General features: G+C 34.6%; 1 protein-coding gene across 1 annotated transcript; it reads left to right on the top strand.

The window, feature by feature from the left end:
• Positions 1 to 8,668: 8,668 nt before the first annotated feature.
• LOC133032241 (uncharacterized) lies at positions 8,669 to 10,367 on the top strand. Its single transcript, XM_061106120.1, has 3 exons — positions 8,669 to 9,032; positions 9,171 to 10,035; positions 10,214 to 10,367. The coding sequence occupies exons 1-3, from the start codon at positions 8,669 to 8,671 to the stop codon at positions 10,365 to 10,367; spliced, it is 1,383 nt and encodes a 460-aa protein (XP_060962103.1).
• The last annotated feature ends 15,769 nt before the right edge of the window (positions 10,368 to 26,136 follow it).

Here is a 26,136-nt window from a genome sequence, read left to right as displayed (position 1 = left end):
CGAACCCTAAATCAAGTGTACGGTCATTGGAGCCAAGATTAGCCTTCACCTTCCAATCAACGATGTAGGTCGAAAAGACTCGAAATCCTTCCCCGAATATATATATATATAAATAAAATATAAAATATAAATATAGAGATATGTCTATAGTAAACCCTTTTAAAGTAGTGTTTTGGTAGACTCTTGACTATTTCGGCATTCAAGAGAGCTTTTTAATCTATTTTTTTTTCATGATCGTGTGTATTATAATTATTTAGGACTAAAATTTTTAAAATTTTTTGAGTAGTTTATAATGCCGAAAGTAAGATTTAAATATTTTGTTATACGTGTGACTCATGTTTTTCTTAAACTCGTGGTAAGTATCTATTTGAACCTTATTTTCAATATTGTACATTATGCATAATTTTTTAAAAATTTATAGGTAGTCCTAAATAATTATAATTTGTATAAACATTCATGAAAAAAAATAATTAAATTAAAAAAATATTCTAAAAGCCTAAACAAATAGGGAGCCTTGCAAAAAAGAGTACACTACAAAAACTTCTTAAAATATATATTCAAATCAAATAAACTTCAGCAAATTCATATATCCTTTAATTGCTCTTCAAGTAAACACATTCATCCCTCAAAAGAAAAAAAAAATAAAGTGAGCTCATTCTGCCACCTCTAAATTTATTTTCTTTTTCTTTTTCTTCAAAACTATTGTAGATTATTCTTATATGAGTACACTTTTAATGTATTAGGATTGTTCCATTGATAGAAAAGAAAAAGAAAAAAAAAATTATTTAGAAAAAAATATTAAATTTTACTTAAATATTTTTTATATAAATGTATTTTAAAAATAATATAAGAAGAAATATTTTTTTTAATTAAGTTATCTATAATGCATATATATACAAACTTAAATTTATCTTTTATTATTCGTCATCAAATTAAAATTTAACAGTGTAATATTTTTAAAATTTATTAAGAGGTGTTATATATTAAAAGTAATTATCTAACGAAATTTTTTAATTTAATGGTATTTTACTTTTCTATTCCGGCTGTTAAATCCAACTGATGTAGGGGTGTTCATTAGATCACATCCATTATTTTTAGGCCTATCTAGATCCGATCTAATCATATATTGGATGTTAGATTTTACCATCCGATCCGATCCAATTGATTTCAATCATCCAATCGATCCAACATCTATTGGATGTTGGATTGGATCGGTTCTATCCGTTGGATGTATTTCATATATATTTATTGGTTTAATTTAGATTTATTTAATATTTTAGACTAGTATTTTTTGGATTGGATCGGATCCATCCAATATTTTAGATCCAATATGTATTGGATTAGACTGGATCCATCCAATTCAAGAAAAAAAGAGTAAAATTTTAATGCTAATTTTTATGTATACATATATAGTTTACGTATAACATTATAAAATCTAATTACTTATTCAAACTAAAAGAAAATACTAATTAGTTTAATTGGATGTTGGATGTATTAGATTTTTAGACACTCTATCCAACATCCGATTCGATCCAATTGGATATTCAAAAATAACATCCAATTCGATCCAATCACAATTGGATATCCAATGTTTGGCAGTCGGTTGTAATTGGATCGATCAATTATCATTGGATTGGATCGATTTATGGATACCCCTAAACTGACGTTAACTCACACTATTAACTTTCAAAAGATATAAATTAAACTTAGTCAACCCTTAAACAAACTGCCCATCATTGATGGCATTCCAATGGAGGAGGAGAGAAAGAAGTGAACGAGAAAGTGATTGTAGCAATATAGGAGAGCAATTGCAGCCACTATGGAATTCAATGGCCCTACGATTATTTTTTTTGGATCAGATTGAATCCATCTAATATTTTAGGTCCAACATGTATTGGATTAGACTGGATCCATCCAATCCAAAAAAAAAAGAGTAAAGTTTTAATGTAAATTTTCATATATACATATAAATTTTACATATAACAATATAAAAATTAATTGATCATCTAAACTAAATGAAAATACTAATTAGTTCAATTGGATGTTAGATGTATTAGATTTTTAGCTAGACACCCCATCCACCATCCGATCTGATCCAATTGAATATTTAAGAATAATATCCAATTCGATCCGATCACAATTGAATATCCAATGTTTGGCGGTTAGTTATAATTGGATCTATCGGTTCTTATCAGATTGGATCGATTTATGCACACCCCTGAATACACTATGCTCTCATCATCTTCACTATCAATCATGGTGACTAGGGGTGGCAATTTGTGATCACGGATTGTGTTCCTGTCGTGTCAAGACCTATGTATAACAGGTACATACCCGACCCGAACACGACCCATTTAATAATCGTGTCAAAAAATAAAACACAAACATGACCAGTTTATAAACGGGTTGACACGAAGCGACCTGTGTAACCCGTTAATAAGCATATTTTGTTTAAATATATCAACCAATAACACGTTCATGAAGTATTCAACACGTTTATAACCCATTTATAATATGTTAAAGTACTAAAATAATTTTAAATAGATCATTAAAGAGTCAATTTCGTGTTAGCCGTGTCAACCCGAACATGACATTTATTAAACGGGTTAGACGAGTCAACCCGAACACGACCCGAACCCATTTAAAGAAAATCCAAACTTGCTAACTCTTGTGCAGGTTTCGAGTCGTATTATCATGTCTGACCTGTTTTATCAAACCTAATGGTGACATCTCTGCTCGTACCTCCTTTCTCTCTGTTTATGTATGTATGCTTAGTTTAAGCTAACTCGTACATTTTCTTGGTCCGTATGATTTAGCTTTTCATATTGCATATATATGATTTATATATATGGAATCCATTTGGGCTTTCTCACATTTTATTATTGTTTATTGATCTTGGTGATTTCTTTTTGCTTGATGAAGAGCCTAAAACAAAGAAAAGGGGTTGGCTGTTTGTCAGCTTGCTGAGGGCATTACTTGCTAGTACCCATTAGAGAAGACAATTAGGTGGCTATTAGCTTGGAGTTTCCAAATGTTAAAAAAGAAAGAATAGTTGACAATTCATTATTCGCCCATAATTATGATTTTTTACCCTTTAAAACACAATGTATTGTCATCAAGAATTGATGTGCCTATGTAATACTGTTCTTTTATTTTACAAGCTAAAAGACCTAATAACTTTTATGTAAACCGAAAAATATTGTAATTGATTCAGATCATTACATTCACTTATATAGTATATTTATAATAATTTTATGAAGCCAAGAGTTAATTATGTCATCTATGGTGCTGGTGCCTCGACTTTTGAGGGGTTGGGAGGACAATAGTGATGCCTCATGTCACTACAACCGGTGCAACTGTAGCTTATTGAGAGTCCATCTTTGGTGTTAAATTTTCTTTCTTATAAATTGCATATTAAATTTAGTGATGTATATTGTTGTATCTTTTCTCAATTTGTAACTGAATACGTTTCCATTATAAATTTTATATATGAACAATTTAGGGTAAATTATTGTCACTTAAATCTACACTACTACAAAATGGGTTTTTAGCCTCCTTTTTTTAACCCATTTTATAAAAAGGGAAGCTAAAGGGTCTAAAAATACCCGCCTATTGAAGATTTACCTTTAGATGCGGCTTTTTTATAAAAACCGTAGGTATAAAATTGAATTATACCATTTAGAGTCTGTGTGGAATGAAACGACGGAGGATTTGTTTATGTAACCCTATGCCGTCAGTTCGTATAGAATAACCGACGGCATAGGGTACACGTAAAATTTGACACATGTACCCTATGTCGTCGGTTATTCTATAAGAACCGACGACATAGGGTTATATAATCAAACCCTATGTCGTCTTCTTCATTCTCCTTACGCGAACCAAACCAGATAGCACAACCACCACCAGAGAAGAGAAAACCCTCGCCAACCATCACCTCCGCCAGCCCATTTCTCCCCCATTTGTCAACCATTTGAGCTCATTTTTATTTTAAAATCTTCTATTTTCGATACTTAATCTCATACACCCAAAAAATTTTAATTTTTTTTTCCCTATTTAAGTGTCATCCGAACCCATACAAAAATAGTAATTATAACTCCAGCCACCATTATTTGTTGAGAAAACATTGAATCTCAACCTCCTTTAAGGTATAAATATAGTTTCTATTCATTTTTATAATATACGTTGTTTTATTTTGGGTTTTTGTAAATTATTTTTTGGGTTTTTGCATTTTAGTAATATTGTTGTGTTGTATGTGCATAGTGTCTGGATTTTTTGCGGAATAGCTCGTCGGATTGCAGTTATAAGGTAAAAATTTAAACCTCAATATATAGTATATATATGTATTTTTATATTTTATTGAATATGTGTGTATATAATGTGTGTATATATTGTGTGTATATTTTTTATGTAAATAAAATTTGTAATTGTATTGTATATTTTCTATGTAATATATATATATTTATTGTGAATGAGAATGACATTGGAGGGATTTAATTAGTTTAGAAATAAAAATTTTAAAATTGAATTAGTGTGGGATATAATTGATTATATATATGTATGTATAATTTAGTAACTAAGTAACTTGTTACTATTTTTTATAACTAGTTATAAGTAATGAAATAATTAATTTTACAATTTCGTTGTATTTCTTTATATTGTAGGTTCGGCATAATTTTGTGTTGATCGTATTTGAACTTGCATATATAGGTATATACTTTAACTAACTTTTTTCTTATTATATAATTAATTATCAATGCATGTTAGTTGAGTTTGAGCATCTTAAATATTCATCCGTAGTGAAGTAGGTTCTGCGAATACATGTCCTGCAGTCGGATGGGTGGATAAATTTTGTATTGTTTATGTTATTTTGTTTGTTCTGTATTGTTATATCTGTTTTGTTTGTTATTTTAGGCACTTTTAAAATTTTTGGGAACGTCCAATTACAGTCGTTATGCTGTCGAAATTTCGGTAGAATTAGGATAAATCTTACTAAAAAAAATATTAATATTTACATAACACAAATAACTAGTTAATTACAACATAGTTATAAGAAGTTAGGTGACATAACACAAATAATTATATACACATTTATATAAACTTTTCAATTTTACCAACATTCCAATCAACTAAACAACTTAATAACATGAACTAAACTAAAACAAGAATTTTAGTAATTTATAAATTAATATGAATTAATTGTGAGAAACCTAGTTAGTTACATTGTGTAATTAGTAACTAGCTATAATTACTTACTAAATACTGAATTTTTTTGGATAGAATTTTTGTTATGGATAAATCATGGATGCGTGAGGAGAGAGACACACTGCGATTTCAAGTAGGGTTCGATGCATTTTAGAGTTTTCCTTAAAGAATTCTAAAAATTACGATCGTATTCTTTGTCCGTGTGTAGATTGTTGTAATGTATCTAAAGGGAATATTACAATGATTAAGGACCATGTGTATTTACGAGGTTTCAATAGAAGTTATACTACTTGGTATAGACATGACGAACGTTTACCTGATGATCTATATCCATTAGGAAAGCGGGGGGTAGATGATATCGAGGGTAATGATTTCGATGATCATCCACTGGACTTGCTTAACGAAGCACAGGAGGAATTTCTTAATGATCCTGAGAAATTTGATAATTTTCTAAGTGATGCTGATAAATCCCTATTCGATGGTTGTAAAAAACTAAGATTACCAACAACGGTAAAGTTTTACAACATAAAAGCAGAAAATAGAGTGAGCAATAAATGTTTTACTCAATTTTTAGCTGCTTTTAAAGATATCTTGCCATTTGCCAACTGCTTCCCAGAATCTACTTATGAAGTGAAAAAACGTTAAATTCTATAGGATTGAAGTATGAAAAAATTTATGCATGTCCGAACGATTGCATTTTATATCGTAAGGAATATGCAGACATGAATTATTGCCCGACTTGCGGTTTATCCCGCCATAAAGTAAACAAGAGTGGGGAGAATATGAAACTTATCCCCCAAAAAGTGATGTGGTACATGCCTTTGATTCCGCGACTGAAACGATTATATCGTAGTGCTTTGGCATGAGACCAAGAGAGTGAAAGATGGAAAACTCAGACATCCTGCAGATTCCCAAGCTTGGAAAAAAGTAAACTACATAAATCCTGAATTCAAATTTGAACCAAGACACATTCGTCTCGGTCTGTCTGCGGATGGAGTAAATCCACATAGATCTTTAAGTAGTCGTCATAGTTCATGGCCTGTCTGTTGGGTTTTGGGCCCTAAATAAAACCCATTTCAATATAATCAGATTTACTTAGGTGGCGTTTGGTAACACTTTTTTAATCAGTTTTCTGTTTTTAAAAGTAGAAAAGTGAAAATATTTTTCAAAAACATGTTCTATAAAACTGTTTTTACTTTTCAATTTTATAATTAGAAATCAAAATTTTAAAAACAAAAAGAATCACTTTCAATATTTTTTTAAACAGTTTTTTTTCTTAATCAATCTTTTAGATTAGGACCAGACCCAAACCCAAATCCCCTCCCTACGGCCCTGGCGCTAAACCCGACTTTTGACTTGAACCCGAATCCGACCCCGGACCTAGACCCGACTTAAATAAAATCAAAAAATAAAAATAAAAATAAACTTTATAGAACACACTTTTGTTTTCTGTTTTTAAAATTGAAAAACAAAAGTGGTTACAGAACGCATTTTTGTTTTTCAAAAACAAATTTTTTAAAAACAAAAATTTTACTTTCATTTTGTGATTAAAAAATTAAAAAACAAAAGTGTTACCAAACGGCACCTTATTAATAAAGATCAGAAATAACATTTTATGTTGCATGGTTCACATGATTTATTTCATGATTATATATATAATGTATGAATTCTATTTAAGTCTAGAACATATGAATTTGTTAATGATTATAGTGTTGTCAGCACAGTGGAATATAATCTTAATAATATGTTTGAAAGTTTATTCCCTGATTTGTTAGAACACTGGATTTAGACTGACATGGTATAATCAGCGAAAGGTATTCTTACACCTTGGAAAAGTGTTATGTCCTTTCCAGGACATTGGCAAAGTTTACCGGTATCGGATGTATGGAGTATACATCGGAAGGGACCGATATTGAACTTTGATTAGATAATTAGAATTTACCGTAATATCTATTCAATTCAATATCACCTATTGATCCTAGATCAAATGATCTTAATCCTAATATGATTAGGTTCAATCTCAAGAGTGTTATTCGTGTTCTTTGATTTGTTAGTTAAGCCTACTTTTGGGTCAGGGTGATACGTACATTTTGGGAACACGGTAGTGCAACTGAGTGGGAGCGCTAACATAAATATGGAATCTATAGCTTCTATCTGGCGAATAGAAAGTTAAGGATGATTTCCTTCGAGCTTAACCAAACAAAAATAAATGGTGGAGTACTCATTTCACTTAACTGAAATATCATTTATACAAGGTTAAGTGTTTTAAGGATAAAATAAATTGTAGGGTGTTACGGTAATTTAATCCCTTTACAGTGTAAATCATCTATATAGAGGGTCATTGATCAAATTAGGATTATAACAATGGATAACTAATGACGTATCTATATCGTGGAGCATATAGAGCGTTCTATATGACTGAGAGTACAATTCCAAGTTCTAAGAGTGGATTCAATAAGGAATTAATAAGTTAGGGAATTTACTTGGTAAATTCGATTCGACTTATTGGAAGCTCGGTTATATAGACCCATGGTCCCCATACTAGTTGAGACCATACTGCTTGTAAGACTCAGTTAATTGATTTTAATTAATCAATTATAATTCTCAAGATTAGACTATGTCTATTTGTGAATTTATCACTTATTAAGGGTAAAACAGTAAATAGAGAGTTTAAAAGGTATATTTATTAATTGGGAAACTTAGATTAGTTTTTATTAATAAATAAAATAAATGACAATATATTATTTAATAATTAATTATAGTTATTAAATAATTAGATTTGACATTTATGTGGTTGAATGAGAAAATTGGCAATTTTAGAGAATGGGAAACTAGGAATGATAAAATAGGAAAGTTGTAAAAGTGAGAGGCTTGTTTCCATATTGCTACGGCCGACCTCTTTGCTTCCCTTTTCTCATTTTATTTTTCATTTTTAAATGCCAAGTAATTCAACCTTAACCCTATGTGGTATTCTATAAATAGAAGGTAAAGGTTTCAGGTTTCACACACATTACTGTATTATTTTCTTTCACTCAAACACTCTGAAGCCGCCACTCCCTCTCTCTCTTTCTTCTCTGTTTTTGAAATTCCCTTGAGTGATAGAGTAGTGCCCACACACATCAAGTGGTACCTCAATCATAGTATGTAAGACTAAGAAAAATCAGCATCAAAGAAGGAGAGAAGGAGATCCAGATTCAGATCTTGATAATGCTCTGCTACAGAAAGGAATCAAGGGCTAGAGATCTGAATGGAAGGAGTCATAATATTTCGCTGCACCCAATGTAAGGTTTTCTTAAACTCTTATGTGTTTATTTTCATTGTTTTAGAATTCATATTAGGATGTTAATAAAACATACTTGGTAGTAAATCTAGATCCTGGTAAAATATTTCCAACACTGTCTTCCTAGTTATGTACAATCTTCCTCCCTGGTTAGTGATGAAGAGGAAATTTAACACGCTTTCTTTAATGATATCAGGCCCGCAACAATCTGGACATAATATCGATGTATATTTGGAACTGTATGAGAATGGTATTCAGGCCTATGATGGTTTTAAAAAAGAATTCTTTAATCTGAAAGCTGTGTTATTGTGGACTGACATTGATTTCCCTGCTTATAGTAATTTAGCAGGCTTAAGCACAAAAGGTTACGAAGGTTGTCCGATTTGTTGCACTAACACATCGGCTCGTCGCTTGGCAAATGGACACAAGATGTGTTATATGGGTCACAGACGGTACTTGCCTGCAAATCATCCTGATAGACGGAAGAAGAAAGCATTGGATGGTACTGAAGAGGGAGATATGGCTCCTTTGCCACTGTCAAGGGAACAAAGTCTCCAACAAGTTGAACTTGTAGATTTTAAGTATGGAAAGACGCAGAAAAATAAAAAAACAAATAGTTGTTTTCAAAGAAAGTCAATCTTCTTTCGTCTTCCATATTGGAAAAGTTGACTTGTTCGACATTGTTTAGATGTCATGCATATTGAAAAAAATGTGTGTGAGAGTATTATTGGTACCTTACTTGATATTCCCGGTAAGAACGGTCTAAATAGTCGTTTAGATCTCGTTGAAATGGGTATACGACAATCTCTGGCACCTGAAAAGAAAGATGAACGATTATATTTGCCTCCTGCTTGTTTCACTTTGTCCAAAAAAGAAAAACAAATAGTTTGCAAATCACTTGCAAATATGAAAGTACCCGATGGTTACTCGTCTTACATCAAAAACTTGGTAAATGAGATTGGATTGAAACTAATGGGTCTGAAATCACATGATTGTCATGCGTTAATGCAACATTTGCTTCCAATTTCCATTAGATCAGTCTTGCCAAAAAATGTTCAAGAGTGTTTGACACATGTTTGCATTTTCTTTAATAAGTTGTGCGGGAAGGAATTAGAATTGGATAAGTTAGATGCATTACATGAACATGTAGTCAAAACATTGTGCCACCTGGAAAAGTTTTTTCCGCCATCTTTTTTTGACATCATGATACATTTAATGGTTCATCTAGTGAGAGAAGCAAGGATGTGTGGCCCGGTATGGGCGAGATGGATGTATCCATTTGAAAGAAATATGAAGGTACTTAAAAGTTATGTGCGTAACCACTCTCGGCCAGAAGCATGTATGGTTGAGTGCTACATATCTGAAGAGGTTGTGGAATTTTGTTCAGAGTACATAGTTGAGGCAATAGGAATTAGCAAACCAAGAACTAAACCATATGAGGTTGATAGAGGATTAAGGGGGAAAGGGACAATGGTGACAGTGTCCAAGCTTGAACTAGATCAAGCTCAATTAGTCGTGATGAACAATAATGCAGAGGTTCAACCATATATAACGTAAGTAGCTTTTCTTTGATTAACATTACTTAAGTCACGATGAACAATAACTTGAATTACCTTACTTGTTTTACAGTGACCATATGGAGCTGTTACAATCAATGGTTCCAAAAAATCATAAAAATAAACAAAAATGGGTTGCAGACCAACATCGTCAAACTTTCATTGGGTGGTTAAGGAATACCATTATAGCAAAGTTGAACGAACCGAATCATGGAGTATCTGATGTGTTGAGTCGTATTGCCCTTGGACCAACTTTTGCGGTAGCAAAGCATGAAGCGTACATTGTAAAGGGTAAACGTTTCCATACAAAGTCAAGAGATGATGCCTGAGAGGTTCAAAATAGTGGCATACGTATTGTCGCAGAAACTATGCACTTTGCAAGTGTAAAAGATAGAAACCCTGTTTTAGGTACTATGACGTATTATGGGGTCATTGAAGAAATATGGGAGCTCAATTATTTTGCGTTCCGAATTCCACTTTTTAAATGTTCTTGGGTTGACAACAATGTTGGAGTAAAAACTGACGAGCTTGATTTTACTTTGGTTGATTTAAGTAAGAGAGGAAGCAAGAATGATCCATTCATCATGGCTAGCCAAGCAGTTCAAGTTTTTTACATTTCTGATCCGGCTAATGATAAATGGTCTATTGTTTTATCGACACCAGAGAGGAGGTTCTTAGAGACTGAAGAGGATGAGGAGAATGATGACTTATGTTATGATGACTTCATTGTTGGACAACCAATTCATGAGCAAGTTATGGGAATTGATCGTAACCTTGAGGAAGACGACGCTGAATACATTAGAAATGATATCAATGAAGGAATATGGGTCAATTGTGATTCAGGCAAACATAAATAAAAAAAAAAAAGAAAAGAAAACGTGTCTAATTGGTAACTTGATATATAGCTTACTTTATATTGTGTTTGTTTATGCTGAATATTTAACAATTTATTTATGCATTTAATATTTCGTATAGATTACTTGTTATATATATAGCTAACTTTAAATTTTGTTTGTTAATGGTGTAGATATGGCCAACTCGGGTTCAGGATCTGATTCAGACCCAGAGGTAGAGTGTGCAACAGTAATACCTACACGAGGGCCTACGCAAATGAATGAAATATCCAAGCTCATGGATCAAGGCAAAAGATTGGCCCTCGAGGTTAATGATAAAGGACAATACTGCGGCAAAAGCTATGTCAAGCTCGTATCAACTTTAGGAGTCAGATGTCGTCAGACGATAGGGTTGTCGTATAAAAATTAGAAAGAAGTCAACCCAACTCTGAAATATAAAGTTTGGAAAGATATACAAGTAAGCAGTTATTTGTTAGAATTTTGATTTGTTTTTTATTAATTCAAATGTTCACTCTAACTGTGTTTGTTTTCCTTCAAACTAGACGGGTTTCATTGTGCCGGATTCCTTCAAACATGATTGTCTCATCCTTGTTGGGAAGTTAATAAAAGACTTCAAGAATAGGATGACAAAAGACATCATAATGCCCGCTGTGGAGAGAAGGATGTGGGACGACTGGCACAAGTCCCTGAAAAGCATCCCGAAATCGACCATGCTTATTGGTGCACTTTTGTTGCAAGTCGACTAACTCCCGAATTTCAGGTACGCTAATTATATTTGTACTAAGATAAACTCTTAAATACATGTACATGTATCTAATGTATTTTTTTTGGCATTGTAAGAATTGAGTAAGGTGCAACGTGAACGTTCCTCGAAAATCGAATCCAGACATCGAAGTGGTCGGAGTGGAATGGTGAACGTACAGGAAGCTGTGGTAAGTAATGCTTAAATTCTAATAATGTGCTATAAAATTTAATTTGTACTCATTTAATTGTTATAAAATAATGTAGAAAAAGGATCTCGACGTTCAAGATCCCCCCGCCACCGTGTTTGGATCAAATCTCGCACCAAGAGTCGAAAACTTGTCACTGATTATGACAAGGAAATTGCAGAGAAGATAGTAAGTATATATTAATCCTTAATTGAGTTCTACTAATGAGTTAGTATATATAATTCACATACTAATTGCTTGAATATATGCGTGCATTAGGCTCAATTAGAGGAGAAGCTTACTCAGGGACAAATTCAGGTCCAGGGGCAAAACGATATCCTGACGCAGGCGCTCGGGACACCAGAGCACCCTGGACGTGTCAGGGCTAATGGGTATACTAGTACTTGAAATGTTATTTATTTAGTTACACAAATAAAATCGTAGCTAATTTGCATTTTATGATTTGCAGGTTCCTGACCAGGGCATCTAAACTATTCGGCAGGAAGAAAAGGGAAGTGTCTGATGTTATGGCTCGGCAACAGAAGGAGATTGAAAAATTAAAAGCCGAAGTCCAATCCCTTAAACAGAAGAGAAACACTGTCAAACAAGAGGAAGAAGGAGAGGTGGCTGGTGAGGCGTATGTTCTACAACCATACGCTCGTAAGGATGAGGGTCAACCACAAACTTATGCTGAGGAGTTTGTTTCCCTCAACGAGCCAGCTCTCCTGTACAATTTCAATGACCATGCGGCCCTTGATCAGCAAGTATATCTCTGCTCTGACAACTTCGACAACATTGTGGCCCGAGCGTATTTGTACGAGCATGTTTGTAAAATCACTGTTCACTGCACAGACTACGATGATTCACATGCCCGAATTCTGATTTCAAAAATGCTGTAAGAGGATGCTGAAATCCCAATCTCAATTGAAGGGTGCAGATATGTTAGGGACGTAGCAAACATGTTCCTTCCTTGGCCTAAACACTTAATTGTAACATCCGAGGTAATTTCTCTTATAAATTAATTACTAATGATTAGTGGAGTTTGAATATCTTCAATATTCAACCATAGTGAAGTAGGTTCTGCGAATATATGTGCTGCGGTGGGATGGATGAACAAACTACTGTTATTTCTGTGTTATTTGTCGTTTAAAATTTTTGGGGGTATTCAATTACAGCCGTTATGCTGCCAAAATTTCGGTAGAATTTGGATCAAATTTGATATATTATGTTTTGTTTTGTTTAGGGTCCACTCGCTCAACCGCCTTCAAGACGTCGATGGGGAAAGCTCCGATGCTTTCTCCACAAGGCGGTGGTGCACGGGAAGATAAATTATTTACGAAAAAGAAGATGGACAAGATCCCTAAATCGCTAAAATGGATGGTTGTTGAATTCCTGAACCTCAAAGATAAACGTGATATAATCACAATTCCTGTACCCTGAAGATTCATAGCATTGCGTACCTAGATCACGTTATCTGGAGAGGATTTGCAGCAGGTTGCATTGTGTGGCTTCATCGCCAACCAGGGAATGCTGTTTGGAATGATGTATACTCTTCTTTAATCTAATTAACCTTATATATCGAATTCTAGTCAAATTATTATAAGACACTAATACTTAACAATTTTTTTAGTATGCACATCTGGGAGAGCATTAACGGTATGAGAAAAATTTTCAAGTTTTACGACCCAGAGCTTCTCGCAGTGAATGGGATAACCGATGAAGAGAAGAGTCAGTCTTTTGACAATGCGGCAAGATGATTGGCTGCTTGGTTATCATTGATGAATAACAACCACCAAATGTTCTTTATTCCTTGGAATATCGGGTAAACTCTATTTAATTCTTTAGTGCTAATTGTTCATTTCTATATTATGACTTCAAATTATTTTTATACTATCTTACTTATATTCCAATATAATTTTCTAGTGCGCATTGGATGCTAGAGGTCGTTACGCCAAAAAAAATTATCCATTTAGACCCTGTACGTGGCCTCCCAATTCCTGAAGAAATTACTCAAATGATCGGAAGGTAATAATTTAATGACTTCTTATGTAACAAATTTAAATTAACTAATGAATTAAAATGCTAATATAATTTTTCAAACAGTGCATTCAAATGTATAGGGGACACACATGAGTATCTTGGCCCGTGGTAAGGAATTTCACTAGCAAATTGTCCAAGACAACCTAAAAGCCAAGAATGTGGTTTTTATGTTTTGAAATACATGACTGACATCGTCGCACGTGCAAACCCCAACTGTTACATACAAGATCAAAAAGCTGTAAATTTTAATTATTGATTATAGTATTTATTATAATAACAAATATATAATATACATATTGTATAAACTAATATAAATTTTTAATTTTTTTAACAGTTTGGGAGTAAGCAGCAATACGATCCAAAAATTGAATTGTTACCATTACAGCGACAGTGGATAGAACGGTTGATGGCGGTGATTTATGATGACGATTGAGGCTGAAAGGCTCAAGAATTTTTCTTCCCTATGTTATTTTTTTAGATTAACTTGTAGTTAGATTTATTAACTTATTAATACTTGGACTAATTTTACAATGTTTGTGTAATATTTAATTACTTTTATGAAATGAAATTATGTATTTTAGCCAATTTTAAAATTAATTTAAATAATATTTAATTTAGCTTTTAAAAAATAAATATGTCATTTAAATTAAATAAAATAATATATAAATTAATAAATATATAATTTAAATAAATTATATAAATTAAAAAAATTGAAAAACGCTCATATATGGTGTCAGTTCCTACGCCATATATGGCGTCGGTTATTCGCTAGAAACTGACGCCATATGTACTCTATGGCGTCGGTTCCTAGCTAGGAACTGACGCATAGAGTACATATGTCGTCGATTGTTTAAAACCCTTTAGTGTTGTCCTGATCAGCGTCAGTAGCAAATTTCGCCAAAACCGACGCTGAAAGGGCTAAAAAACCGCCTCTAAAGGGAATTTTTGTAATAGTGCTACCACAGCTTATATTTTTAGATAATTTTTTTGAAAGTTAGTTTACAAATAAATAGGTTACTTTTAGCAATAACTATAAATATGCAGTACTGTACTTATTTAGTGAATGTTGATGACAATTAAATAAATTGGACTATTATTTTAAACCTAAGTATACGTGCATTACACTGCACGTAACTATTAGTCTAATATATATATCTATACATAAAAGTATGAACTAGTGCTAGCAATAAGTTATAAAACGGACAAAGATATACAAAACAAAATAATAGTGAAGTATTACACCATTTGCCAATTCATATAAATGCATATCTGTATAGTTTTGGAGGCCAATACCAAAATGATCATTACATAATATATATGCATATATATATTAAATTAGTTTTGCTTGGACTAGCTAGCTAGGGTTTCAACCGTGACGTGAAAGATTTTGTTTTTCTATTTCCATTAATTAAGCATAAAATATGATATTATTCCTTACAGTAACACCTAGAAAGTGACCTGTAACAGATGCTCTTTTTGGCTCAGTTTGGAATTTTGACACATTCAATTTCTCTATTACGTGAAGAACACTACAATTCTGCATAAAGTGCCTATGCATGAACGCCAAGAATATATCATACCATATAAACTACAAGAAAAAAAAATGTGGTTTTTTTTTTTTTATGGTAATAGTACTTTTTCCGACGTCAAAAGATCTCCGACGATAAGACTCTATCACCGCAATAATATCTTATGAAAATTAGATGATTTGCATGGTATAGTATTTGGATTGAGAATTTAGGTATTGTCATCGAAATATATAAAATGTTATAGAGAGAAGCTAGTGAGACACTTTGCTAGGTATACCAACCTTTCACGTTTGATCGAACTCATGCATGCTCTTGTCTTTGAAGGGCCTTTTCTCGTACTTGCACCTTAGGAAATCCTTGTCAAGACCTAGGATCTTCGTGTCTCAAATGAAGATGGTTCGGAACTCTCGCCTAGCCTCTGCACTAATCAAGACTTTTTCTGAGGATTCCTCAAGACGATTCTTGGATGCCTTTGGAAATTGGGCGATCGTGGGTGGGACATGAAAATTAAAGGTAAGTCCAATAATTCTTTCCTCTTCTTGAATTTCAATTTCTCCTTGGATACGCGAGACTAGATTCTTGGCAAAATGCCATATGGTTTCTTTCTAATGGTTTGCTTATTCTTGGACCTATCGAGGACATTGGTGATTCTTGGGACAATGCCTTGCTCCAATTCCCTATTTGGGGTCGACCCCTTGATATCCCTCAAATGGCTAGGGATTGAAATCGAAAACACAGATGTTACTTGAATTGCTATCAATGTATATTTTGTGGTACTAAATTAAGTGTGTAAGCATTTTAATAAAGATTATTGTTGTACTACACTTTAGAATCATCCCCTCCATATGTATATATTTTATTAGAAACAAAAGAGATGAATAGGAAAGTTACGTACCTCTTGATGATCTATCAACTATTCTCAAAATCTTTTCATACGTTGTATCCAAAAACAATAATAAAAGTTACACCAAATCTTTTAGATCAAATACTACACATAACGATCACTATGAGCTAATAGGATATACAAAATAAAATTCTTGAGTTTTTTTCAACTCACGAACAAAAAAAAAATTAGTGAAGACAAAAAGGAGAATATGTCACTACAACAAAAATTAACAATAGTCGCAGAAGTATCAACAGCCAAATTCTTCGCTAATACATGCAGGGGCAATAATAGCGCACTAGTGGGTTCGCCACTAATGTAGTGGTAAATTAAAGAAAAAATTAATTATTATCGGTGGCCCTACCCCTATTGCCCACCACTAATAATTGTTGGAATTTATTTTAACAAAATCTTATTTAGCAATCATGTATTTATTTACTAATCATGTATGTTGATTATACAATATAATTTAATATTCTAAACGTGAAAAAAAACAATGTGTATAACGAATTTAAACATAAAGTTTAGGTTTCTCACATTGGAATCTAGCAAAATAATGTATCTACTTTCGTTCTAATACTCTATTCTTTGAATTTTTTTTGTAGCAAGATTTTAAATAAGTGTAGAACTTAGATCTTCAATCTCTGAATTTGATAAGACCACGATCTCCCACAATTTCCTAATCATCACATTGGTACAAGTGTGGGCTAATACTCAAGACACAAAGGTTAATTCTCTTGATTTATGTTATTAAATTAATTAGTTAAATAAATAAAAAACACCAAAAACCAATTATTGGTCGCTTATCACAAGACCTTGTGATGACCCAATTAAAATTTTGCCATTTATTTTATATCATGTGATGATTAAAAATAAATATTTTTTTACTAATTTATTTATTAATTCAATTTAAACTATTTAAACACTAATTTTAATTTAATAATTATAAATACTTATCAAATAAAATATAAATTAAATATATTTATTAATTAGACTCACAAAATATCATAATTAACAAATAAAATCTAATCTCTCTTTTATTTTCAATTTAACACAACCTTAGTGTAAATTCTTAAACATGACATAGTCAGTTTATGAATTTTAATTGATTAACCAAATCAATTAATTAAGTTCTACAAAATGATATTAGTCCGGACATTGTGGGGACCATTTACCTATATAATCAAGCTTCCAATAAGTCATGATCTAAAATTTATCCCCGTAAATTTTCTAATTTATTAATTCTTCATGACTCCAGTACTCGAAATTACATTCTTGATTATATAGAACACTCTATCCCAATATAGACACGCTATGAATTATCTATTATTACAATTAAAATAATCAATGATCTTTGTTGACCGAGGTTTTCGACAACCAATAAAATAATAAAAGATTAAAGAGCTGTAAGAAATTAAGAGAAGGATTTTTACGTGGTTGGGGCGTTAATGAGCCTTAGTCCACGAGTCTGTATATTTATGAGTGTATTTAATACAGAGAATGTTCTTGGTGAGTATTTACTCTTCTTGCACTTATGCAACCCAAAAATCTCGACCCCCATTAATGAGCTTTGAGGGGGTATTTATAGTGTTTTTGTGGGGTGTTTCCCAGAATTATAGTACATGTATTTCTGTAACTATCAATAAAGTTGGGTATTCCCAATGAATATACCATGGGTAATGCATGGTCAAATCCCTAGGTTCTGTAGGGATTTTATGTGGATTGTCCTTATTGCCTTTTGATTGATGTGATCCTTCACAGTGTAGCTGTCATTAGACTTAAGTGATCATAGCCTTGTAGGTCCAGATCGGGGGTTGTGTTGTCAGACTTTATTGCGTGTGGCAGTTCCAACACGCTTCCTCCCATGCGACATTAAATGCGAGGTGACTGCTCAGAGGAAGCCTGACATCTCCCGGAGATGTGTTGATACCACTTAGGCCTTCGAGAGCATAGAGGACTTCGTATGCCTTCTCCGGGAGGCAGATCCTGGATAATGCCTTTCTTTACAAAGACTTAGCCATTAATTTGAATGTTAAGATCTTCGTGTCCACGTGTCCCTGTGTGGTTGGTCCACGTATTTTGGGCAAAACCAGGGGTAACATTTACCCCCCAAGCCTTGTTTAATTGAAAAATGAACAAGGCTTGTCCAGATGCCTCCGGTTGGCTCCTCGGTTTCCTGGCACGTGCCTCGGGCGCGTGAAGGTGTAATTAATGATCGCCATTACTGCATCAATTCACTTTTTGCAGGCGTCGATTCGTTTCACGTCCATTAATTGAGACGGCGCATTAATGGGTGTCAGACGGACAATCAAGCGTTTCCACCGCCTTGATGACAAACCAATCTGGCCGTTGGATCTTGGGAATTCTAATCGCGTGCCTTCCCAACCGTACGATAGGTAGGTGATTGTGCCTGTTCCACATGCACTTTTTCCTATAAAAGCCACCATTCTTCCTTCATTTTGGTTACTTTTAGCCTTTTACCAAATTTCTTCGAATTTTTCAGAGAGAAAGAAAACCCTCAAACCAGATTACCTTTAAACACCATAGGTTTCTTACTAACCTTCTTTCGTTATTGTCAGTCAACACTTCACCGTCGATCAACAACAACTCCCAGTTCTAACACTTTATGTAAGTTTTTCGCATCCCTTACTTTATCGTTTGTGTTCATTGCATGCTTTACTGTTCATCTGCTTTTTCTGGGTTTAATGTTCGAAGTTTCTGGGAATTTTTCGCCTTGAGTTTCTGTACAATACGTTAAGATTTCTCTTTTCTTGTGTTTGAATCACTCTTATTTTGCACATTATATTTTTCCAAAGGCCCATCTGTTCTTTACGTGATGACCTTCAAGGGTACAGAGAAGACTTTGTCCTTCTCGATTTTTACCCTTTCTTTTTCTTTTCTTTGCTCATGTGTAATGTCATTATCTGTAAGATTCTTGCACCCGACTTTTGTTTAGGAAAACCTTCTAAGGCTTTCTTGTTGACAACCGTCCGGAGGGGGCCTCTTTCCAGCGGTTAGGGGACCCCCATTCCCTTTTTGACTTAGGGTTTGGTATGGGGCCTGACTGCTGGAATTTTAAATCTTTTTCAGAACCAAAATGTCTGCATCCGATTCCAAATCTTCCAAGAAGGGAGGAAAGCGCCTGGCCACCCTGGAAGAGGTGATGATGGGTCCCGTCGCCCAGGAGGGGTATAAGCCTCGTGCCACGGGGTGGGAAGCGGTCGAGCTTCACTCTACCTTAACTTGCCCTCATCAGCTGGAGCACATTGTGGTGTTGGCCGGCATCAAGCCTGCTACTTCCGGGACGTACCACCGGCCGCCCCGTGACGTGGAGACGCCCTATCACAATTACGAAGGCTTCGGAGCTTGGAGCCAGACGCATTTGATGACCGGGGCTATGCTTCCCCTTCAGGATTATTTCATTAATTTCCTTGTATTTGTCGGCCTTGCGCCATACCAACTTATTCCACAAGCTTACCGCCTGCTTTCAGGCTTATTTATTTTTTACTCTACCCGGGGCTGGGGCTCTCCCAGTCCGGCAGAGATATTGTATTTTTATGAACTCGTTTCTGTCCCCAAGAAGGGGGACAAACTTAAGGACGGCTTTTACGGCTTCCGGGCCCACCCTTTGAATGAGGGCCCGGTCCTCTTCAACCAGCAAAAACACGTCAAGGAGTACCGTCACCGCTTCTTCTACTCCTCCGGGTTCCTTGCTGTGGAACACCCGGAGCTTCTCACGGAGTGGGTTAGGATCCCTCCGTAATTAATCATGGCTTCGTCTTGTCCGAATTTGGGGGCATAGACGAGGTCGTGAAGGTCCTGCAGGACTTTTCTGCTGAAAGGCGGGCGTTCCAGGAGGAGGCTGCGCAGCAGGAGGCTCTTGCTAAGGCCAAGTTCGAAGAAGAGGCTAAGCAAAGGGAAGCCCAGGCGGAAGCGATGATTCGAGAGGAGGTTCTTCGGAGGGATAGGCTGGAGGCGAAGCACCAGGAAGCGTTGAGGGCCGAGGGCGAGGCTACTGCCAAGGCCAAACGTGAGCTTCGGGAGGCCAAGGAGGCCTTAGACGAGATGGCCGCCAAGGTGAGGTCCTTAGAGGAATTGCACCAGGCGGACTTGGAGTCCAGGGCTAACTTGGTCGTGGAGCTGAAGGAGCTCAAGGACTTTAAAGATCAAGCCTTGAAGAAGGCTAAGAAAGATGAGCTCCTCTCTCCTATCTCCTTCAGCCGTTGCATCAAGCGTTTCGATGACGGCGTCTACATGGCCTGGTCGACAAATGGCCAGAGTATCAAGCTTGACTTCTACCCAAAACCTGTGGAGATGACTGCCAAATTCTAGGAGAAGAAGAAGAAGGACGCCATGCTTGAGGCGCGCATCGGTCCTTGCCTTCCTCCTCGCATTGACTAGGCCATTCCAAATCCAACCCACTTCAACCAAGATTTTTCTTATCTTTTTTGTTTATTTACAGCTATTTTGCTTTTACTTAAGACAATCTTTATTTAATAGCTGTTTTATTTTCTAAGGGGAAACAATGATTAAGGCCTGTCCTCAGGCCCTTTGTATATATATATATTTTTTGACCTGCCCTTAGGGCCAGGATTTTTATATGTATGCTCTTTTTTGATGCACTTTTTTTTTGGACCTGCCCTTTGGGTCAGGATTTTTTACTTTTGGCCTGTTTTTCGTCTGTCCATGTGGTATGCCTTAGTACCCCCCTGAGTGGCATGAAAACTTAGTTTTTAAGGCACTCAGTTTTATTTAAAATACAGAGGTTGCATACACTTAGACGGTACAAACTCTTTAAACGAAGCCTAAGTTACACATTTGGACTATTGGTAATATTTTCGGAGGTGATCGGCGTTCCAGGCCCTTGGCACAATGGTTCCATCCATCCTTTTTAGCTTATAAGTTTCTGAACCGATTTCGTCCTCGATTTCATATGGCCCTTCCCAGTTTGGCCCAAGTACCCCCACTCCGGGTTTTTGGGTGGCTGGGAAGACTCTTCTTAAGACCATATCCCCAATAGTGAATTTTCTGTTTTTAACTTTGAAGTTAAAATATTTGGTCACCTTCTTTTGATAAGCTGCCATTCGTATTTGTGACTCGTCCCGGAGTTCTTCAACTTGATCCAGCGCTTCTTGTAATAAAGCTTGGTTTGTAGCCGGATCGTAAGTCGTTCTCCTGTGGGACGGGAATAACGTTTCTACCGGGACCATCGCTTCACAACCGTACGCCATTGAGAAAGGCGAGTGGCCGGTCGTGGTTCTGGGGGTGGTCTGGTAGGCCCATAACACTCTTGGCAACTCTTCGGGCCAATTGTTTTTGCAGGCCAGCAGCTTTTTCTTTAGGGTGACCTTTAGAATTTTGTTGACTGCTTCTGCTTGTCCGTTTGTTTGCGGCCTTGCCACCGCGGAGAAGCTTTTTACGACTCCGTGTTGGTTGCAGAAGTCAGTGAACTCTTCGCAATCAAATTGCTTTCCATTGTCAGAGACTATTTTGTGAGGCAACCCATATCGACACACTATGTTTTTAATAACAAAGTCTAGTGCTTTTTTAGCAGTTATAGTGTTCATGGGCTCAGCCTCCGTCCATTTGGTGAAGTAGTCTACTGCTACTATTGCATTCTTTACTCCTCCCTTTCCTATTGGCAGGGACCCAATAAGATATATCCCCTAGACCGCGAAGGGCCGGGGCTAGTCATCAGGGTAATCTCATTGGGAGGAGCTCTCGGTATGTTCGCGAACCTTTGGCACGAATCACACTTTTGGACGTAGTCTATGCAATCTTTTTTCATTGTTGGCCAGAAGTATCCTTGTCTCAATATTTTCTTTGAGAGACTCGGTCCTCCTGTATGATCTCCACAGAACCCTTCATGGACCTCTAGCATAATTTGCCTAGCTTCAGGGTCCGATACACACCTTAAATAAGGCAGATCGGGGGTTGTGTCGTCAGACTTTATTGCGTGTGGCAGTTCCAACACGCTTCCTCCCATGCGGCATTAAATGCGAGATGACTGCTCAGAGGAAGCCTGACATCTCCCGGAGATGCGTTGATACCACTTAGGCCTCCGGGAGCATAGAGGACTTCGTATGCCTTCTCCGGGAGGCAGATCCCGGATAACGCCTTTCTTTACAAAGACTTAGCCATTAATTTGAATGTTAAGATCTTCGTGTCCACGTGTCCTTGTGTAGTTGGTCCACGTATTTTGGGCAAAACCAGGGGCAACAATCTTCTATAGATGGTCTACATCAATTGGGGACAAAATTATCATTTTACCTTTCAATATATTTTATCCTTTAAACACTTAGCAACTTGTAAATGATATTTCAGTAAACTAATATAATTACTGAATGAGTACTCCACCATGTAATCTCGTTTAGCCAAACTTAAATGAAACTATCGTTTCACTTCTAAATAATCATAGGAGTTATAAATGTCCATATGTATGGTTAACACTCCCACTCAATTGAACTACTGAGTTCCCAATATGTAAGTATGAGCTAGTGTGACGGATAAGCTGGTAACGAACAAATCAAATAACTCTAATAATACAATTAGCTTAAAGCTTAATCATCTTAGGATTGAGATCAATTGATGATCTATGATCAACTAAGTGATATTGAATTAGAAAAGATATAACGATAAGTTTATGATATTTTTTCCACTATCAATATCGATCCAGTCCGATGTAAACTTATACATCTGATTCTTGTTTAGTTTCACTTAGCCAAATATAAGTAAATCTTATCATTAATTATCATATTAGTGTAAATCCAATACATTGATGAATCATGAGACTCAAATAGTTTGAAGCATATAACCGCAGTTATTTTTCACTGTTGTAACAATACTATAATTGTGAATATCTATATGTTCAAAATTTAACAAAATTTATATATTAAATAATTAATCATAAAATAAACATGTGAACCATGTAATAAATAATAGTCAAATGTTGAGATAAACACATCTTAACTATATTTATAAGTTTATAAATTTGATGATGTTGTTAGCTTTTAAAATATTTACAAAAATATAAAGTAATATTTTAGTGGTAAATCTTATACATTTGTCGATATTTAGTGTAATTCTATGTATACCAATATTATTTTTACTGATATGTTATCTAATCAGCAATCATAAAAATATATACGCTAAACAAGTATATATGTATATCATTATACTTACCACGATTTCAAATTCTCAAATGTACCGGTTAATCTGAGTAAAAATTTACATATTACATATTTATAAAATAAGTTTAGCATAAATTAATAATTTTCATCATATTGATACAGTTAATTTATAAAATAATTTCCCATGTTATATCATTATATATAATTTATATAATAATAGAACATGTAATATTGACTTTGATACTGTATTTATATAAAATCAATCGTTTTCAACTTAAAATGAAACTAATTTTTACCTTAAGCTTTCACTTTTCAATGATTTACTGTCCCGCTACTACCAGAGCTTGAAAATTATTAGGTGTTGGGTTGAAAATTTTAAAAAATAAACTAAGGGGGAGGAGGATTTTGTCACACCGAAAGAGAGGATTTTGTTTCTTGTGTTTATGTTTTAAAAACATAATATATAAGCTTAATTGATAAGTGAAAAACTTATCATTTATATTTATATATAATAATAATAAAAAATAATATTATATATATTAATAATAATATTAATATTATAAATAAAAATTTTATTAATAATAATTATTTTACTATTTTCAATAATCCTAAGATATTTGGTCAATTTTGAGTACCCTAAAATACCCTGATATTTCGTGTAAGTGTCGTTATTTTGTGACAGATTATTTGAGTACATTGTCTAGTCATGTCTGGTGTTTCAGTCTGTTATATCTGCACTTGCTAACTGTTAAGTCTGTTATCATTAGGTGTTAGTTAGTGCCAGGTGGACTGTTTTGTTGGATATAAATAGTCGGTTTCATTCTGTAAACAGTTTATCCATTAAATCGTAATAGTTTGTTAAATCAGTTTTGATCGTGGGAGTTAGAGTCGTATCTTGCTATTCTTGTTGTTGTATTTACAGGTCTAATTGTGTAGCTTGAAGATGGTCATCAATGGCGGAAAGATCAGAGCCTGAAGTTGCTGAGTTCTAACTGAAGGGAGTTCAGTGTCAACTTCGTCATCAGATCTGAAGGGATGTCAGGTTGAATAAATGTCGAAGAAGAACTCAGTTGCTCCACAAGGGATTGTGCACTAGCAATCATGATTCTTGATTGTTATTGGTAATTCATTACTAATTGCTGTAAAGTTTGTATTAGATTCCTTTAGAGAAAATTGGAAATTGTAATACGAAACTCTTGAGAATTAGTAGATGAGATTACCCTGGTTCGGGGAACCCAAGCACTAGTTGGCTGAGATGTGTTCTCAGTGCAGATGAAGCTTGTAAATCTTTATGTGTTTTACTTCTTTATTCTCAATTCAAGTCTAAAATTCATATGTTGAAATCAATCAACCTAAAGGCAATCAACTTGGTAATCTCGATCATTAAAATCAACAAGTTGTACTTTCATTTCTAAAATCAATTTATCTCAATAATCCCATTAATATTACTGACTAAAACTATTGTGACATTTTTGGCCTTGAAGGTCGTCAAAATTAAAAATATTTTTATTCACAAGTAACTTACACTATATTTACATATTCTAAATAAATCTCTGTAATTAATAAATTACACTTATCCACTTATAGTAAAATTTTTAATTTATACTAAATTAGATTAGTAGTATCATAAACCTACTCATTAATACCTAATTAACTCATAATATATAATAAATCCTAATTATTCATAATTAAATTTTTGAAATATTACAAAAGGTATGACTAAATTCTATTATTCAGTTATATGATATTTATTTTGAATTTGAATTTAAAATTTTAAATTAAAGTATAATTGTGAAGACTTGGTTTGACTCAGTTAAATCGAGTATATATATAATAAATAAATAAATATAATATAATATGTATGTAAAAAAAAATTAATATATGCAATAAAGCAGTATCCCCTTAGTCCCCCTCTCTCTTTACCTATCTCTCTTTTTCTCTCTCTTCAAAATACAAGAAAGAAAACCCACAAACTACCATAACCACCACACTCCGACGACCTACCTCCGGCCACCGACCAGCCCCACGCGCCGGACCACTCGAACCTCCTAATGCCGGCGACCTCACCCCCCAAGCGGCGCCGCTCCTTTCGCCGCCGTTAGCTTGGGATCGCAAGTCAAAGGTTGGTGATTCAAACTTTGAACGGATTTTTCGGTCACCTTCGGTGTCCGTTTGACGAGACGTCTTCACCACTAAACTCAGCTCGTCGAGGAGAACAACCTACACTAAACTATTTTTCTCGGTTCACTACTTTTTCCGGTGACATTTTTATAGCTCCGCCCTTTTCGGCGACGTTGTGTACCGTTTTGACAAACAATTGGCATGGGTTTGATCAACTCGTCGAGGTGGTCGTTTTGATGTACACTACTCCTATTTTTGGTGACGTTCCAGTACACCAATTTTTACTGCCACCGATTGTTAATGTGCACTGTTTAGGTGAAGCTTCGGAACCCTAAATTTTAAATATAGTCATATTGTATGTCGTTGGACTCGGTTTTGAATGTAGAATGCGATAATGATAATTATTTAACCATTTGGTGGTATAAGTGAGAGTAATATGTAAGAGTGGACTAAACAATTGGAGCTCGGGACTTAAGAGCTTAAGATCGTCTTTTGGAAAAAGTTTAACGACTCGGGAGAGGTAGGGACTCAACTTGATTATTGGACTGGATTTTTATATGTGTTGTATAACATTGGACATATTCCAATTTTTATGATTTACAAATTGTTTGA

Source organism: Cannabis sativa, chromosome X (assembly GCF_029168945.1).
Source record: "Cannabis sativa cultivar Pink pepper isolate KNU-18-1 chromosome X, ASM2916894v1, whole genome shotgun sequence".
NCBI lineage: Eukaryota > Viridiplantae > Streptophyta > Magnoliopsida > Rosales > Cannabaceae > Cannabis > Cannabis sativa.
This window is presented reverse-complemented; position numbering and strand designations above follow the sequence as displayed.

Coding starts and splice junctions, on each gene's coding strand:
- LOC133032241 (XM_061106120.1), top strand. CDS start 8,669: ATGATATCAGGCCCGCAACAATCTGGACATAATATCGATGTATATTTG. Junction 9,033..9,170: donor GCCACTGTCAAGGGAACAAA/GTCTCCAACAAG, acceptor GACATTGTTTAG/ATGTCATGCATATTGAAAAA. Junction 10,036..10,213: donor GAGGTTCAACCATATATAAC/GTAAGTAGCTTT, acceptor TGGGTGGTTAAG/GAATACCATTATAGCAAAGT.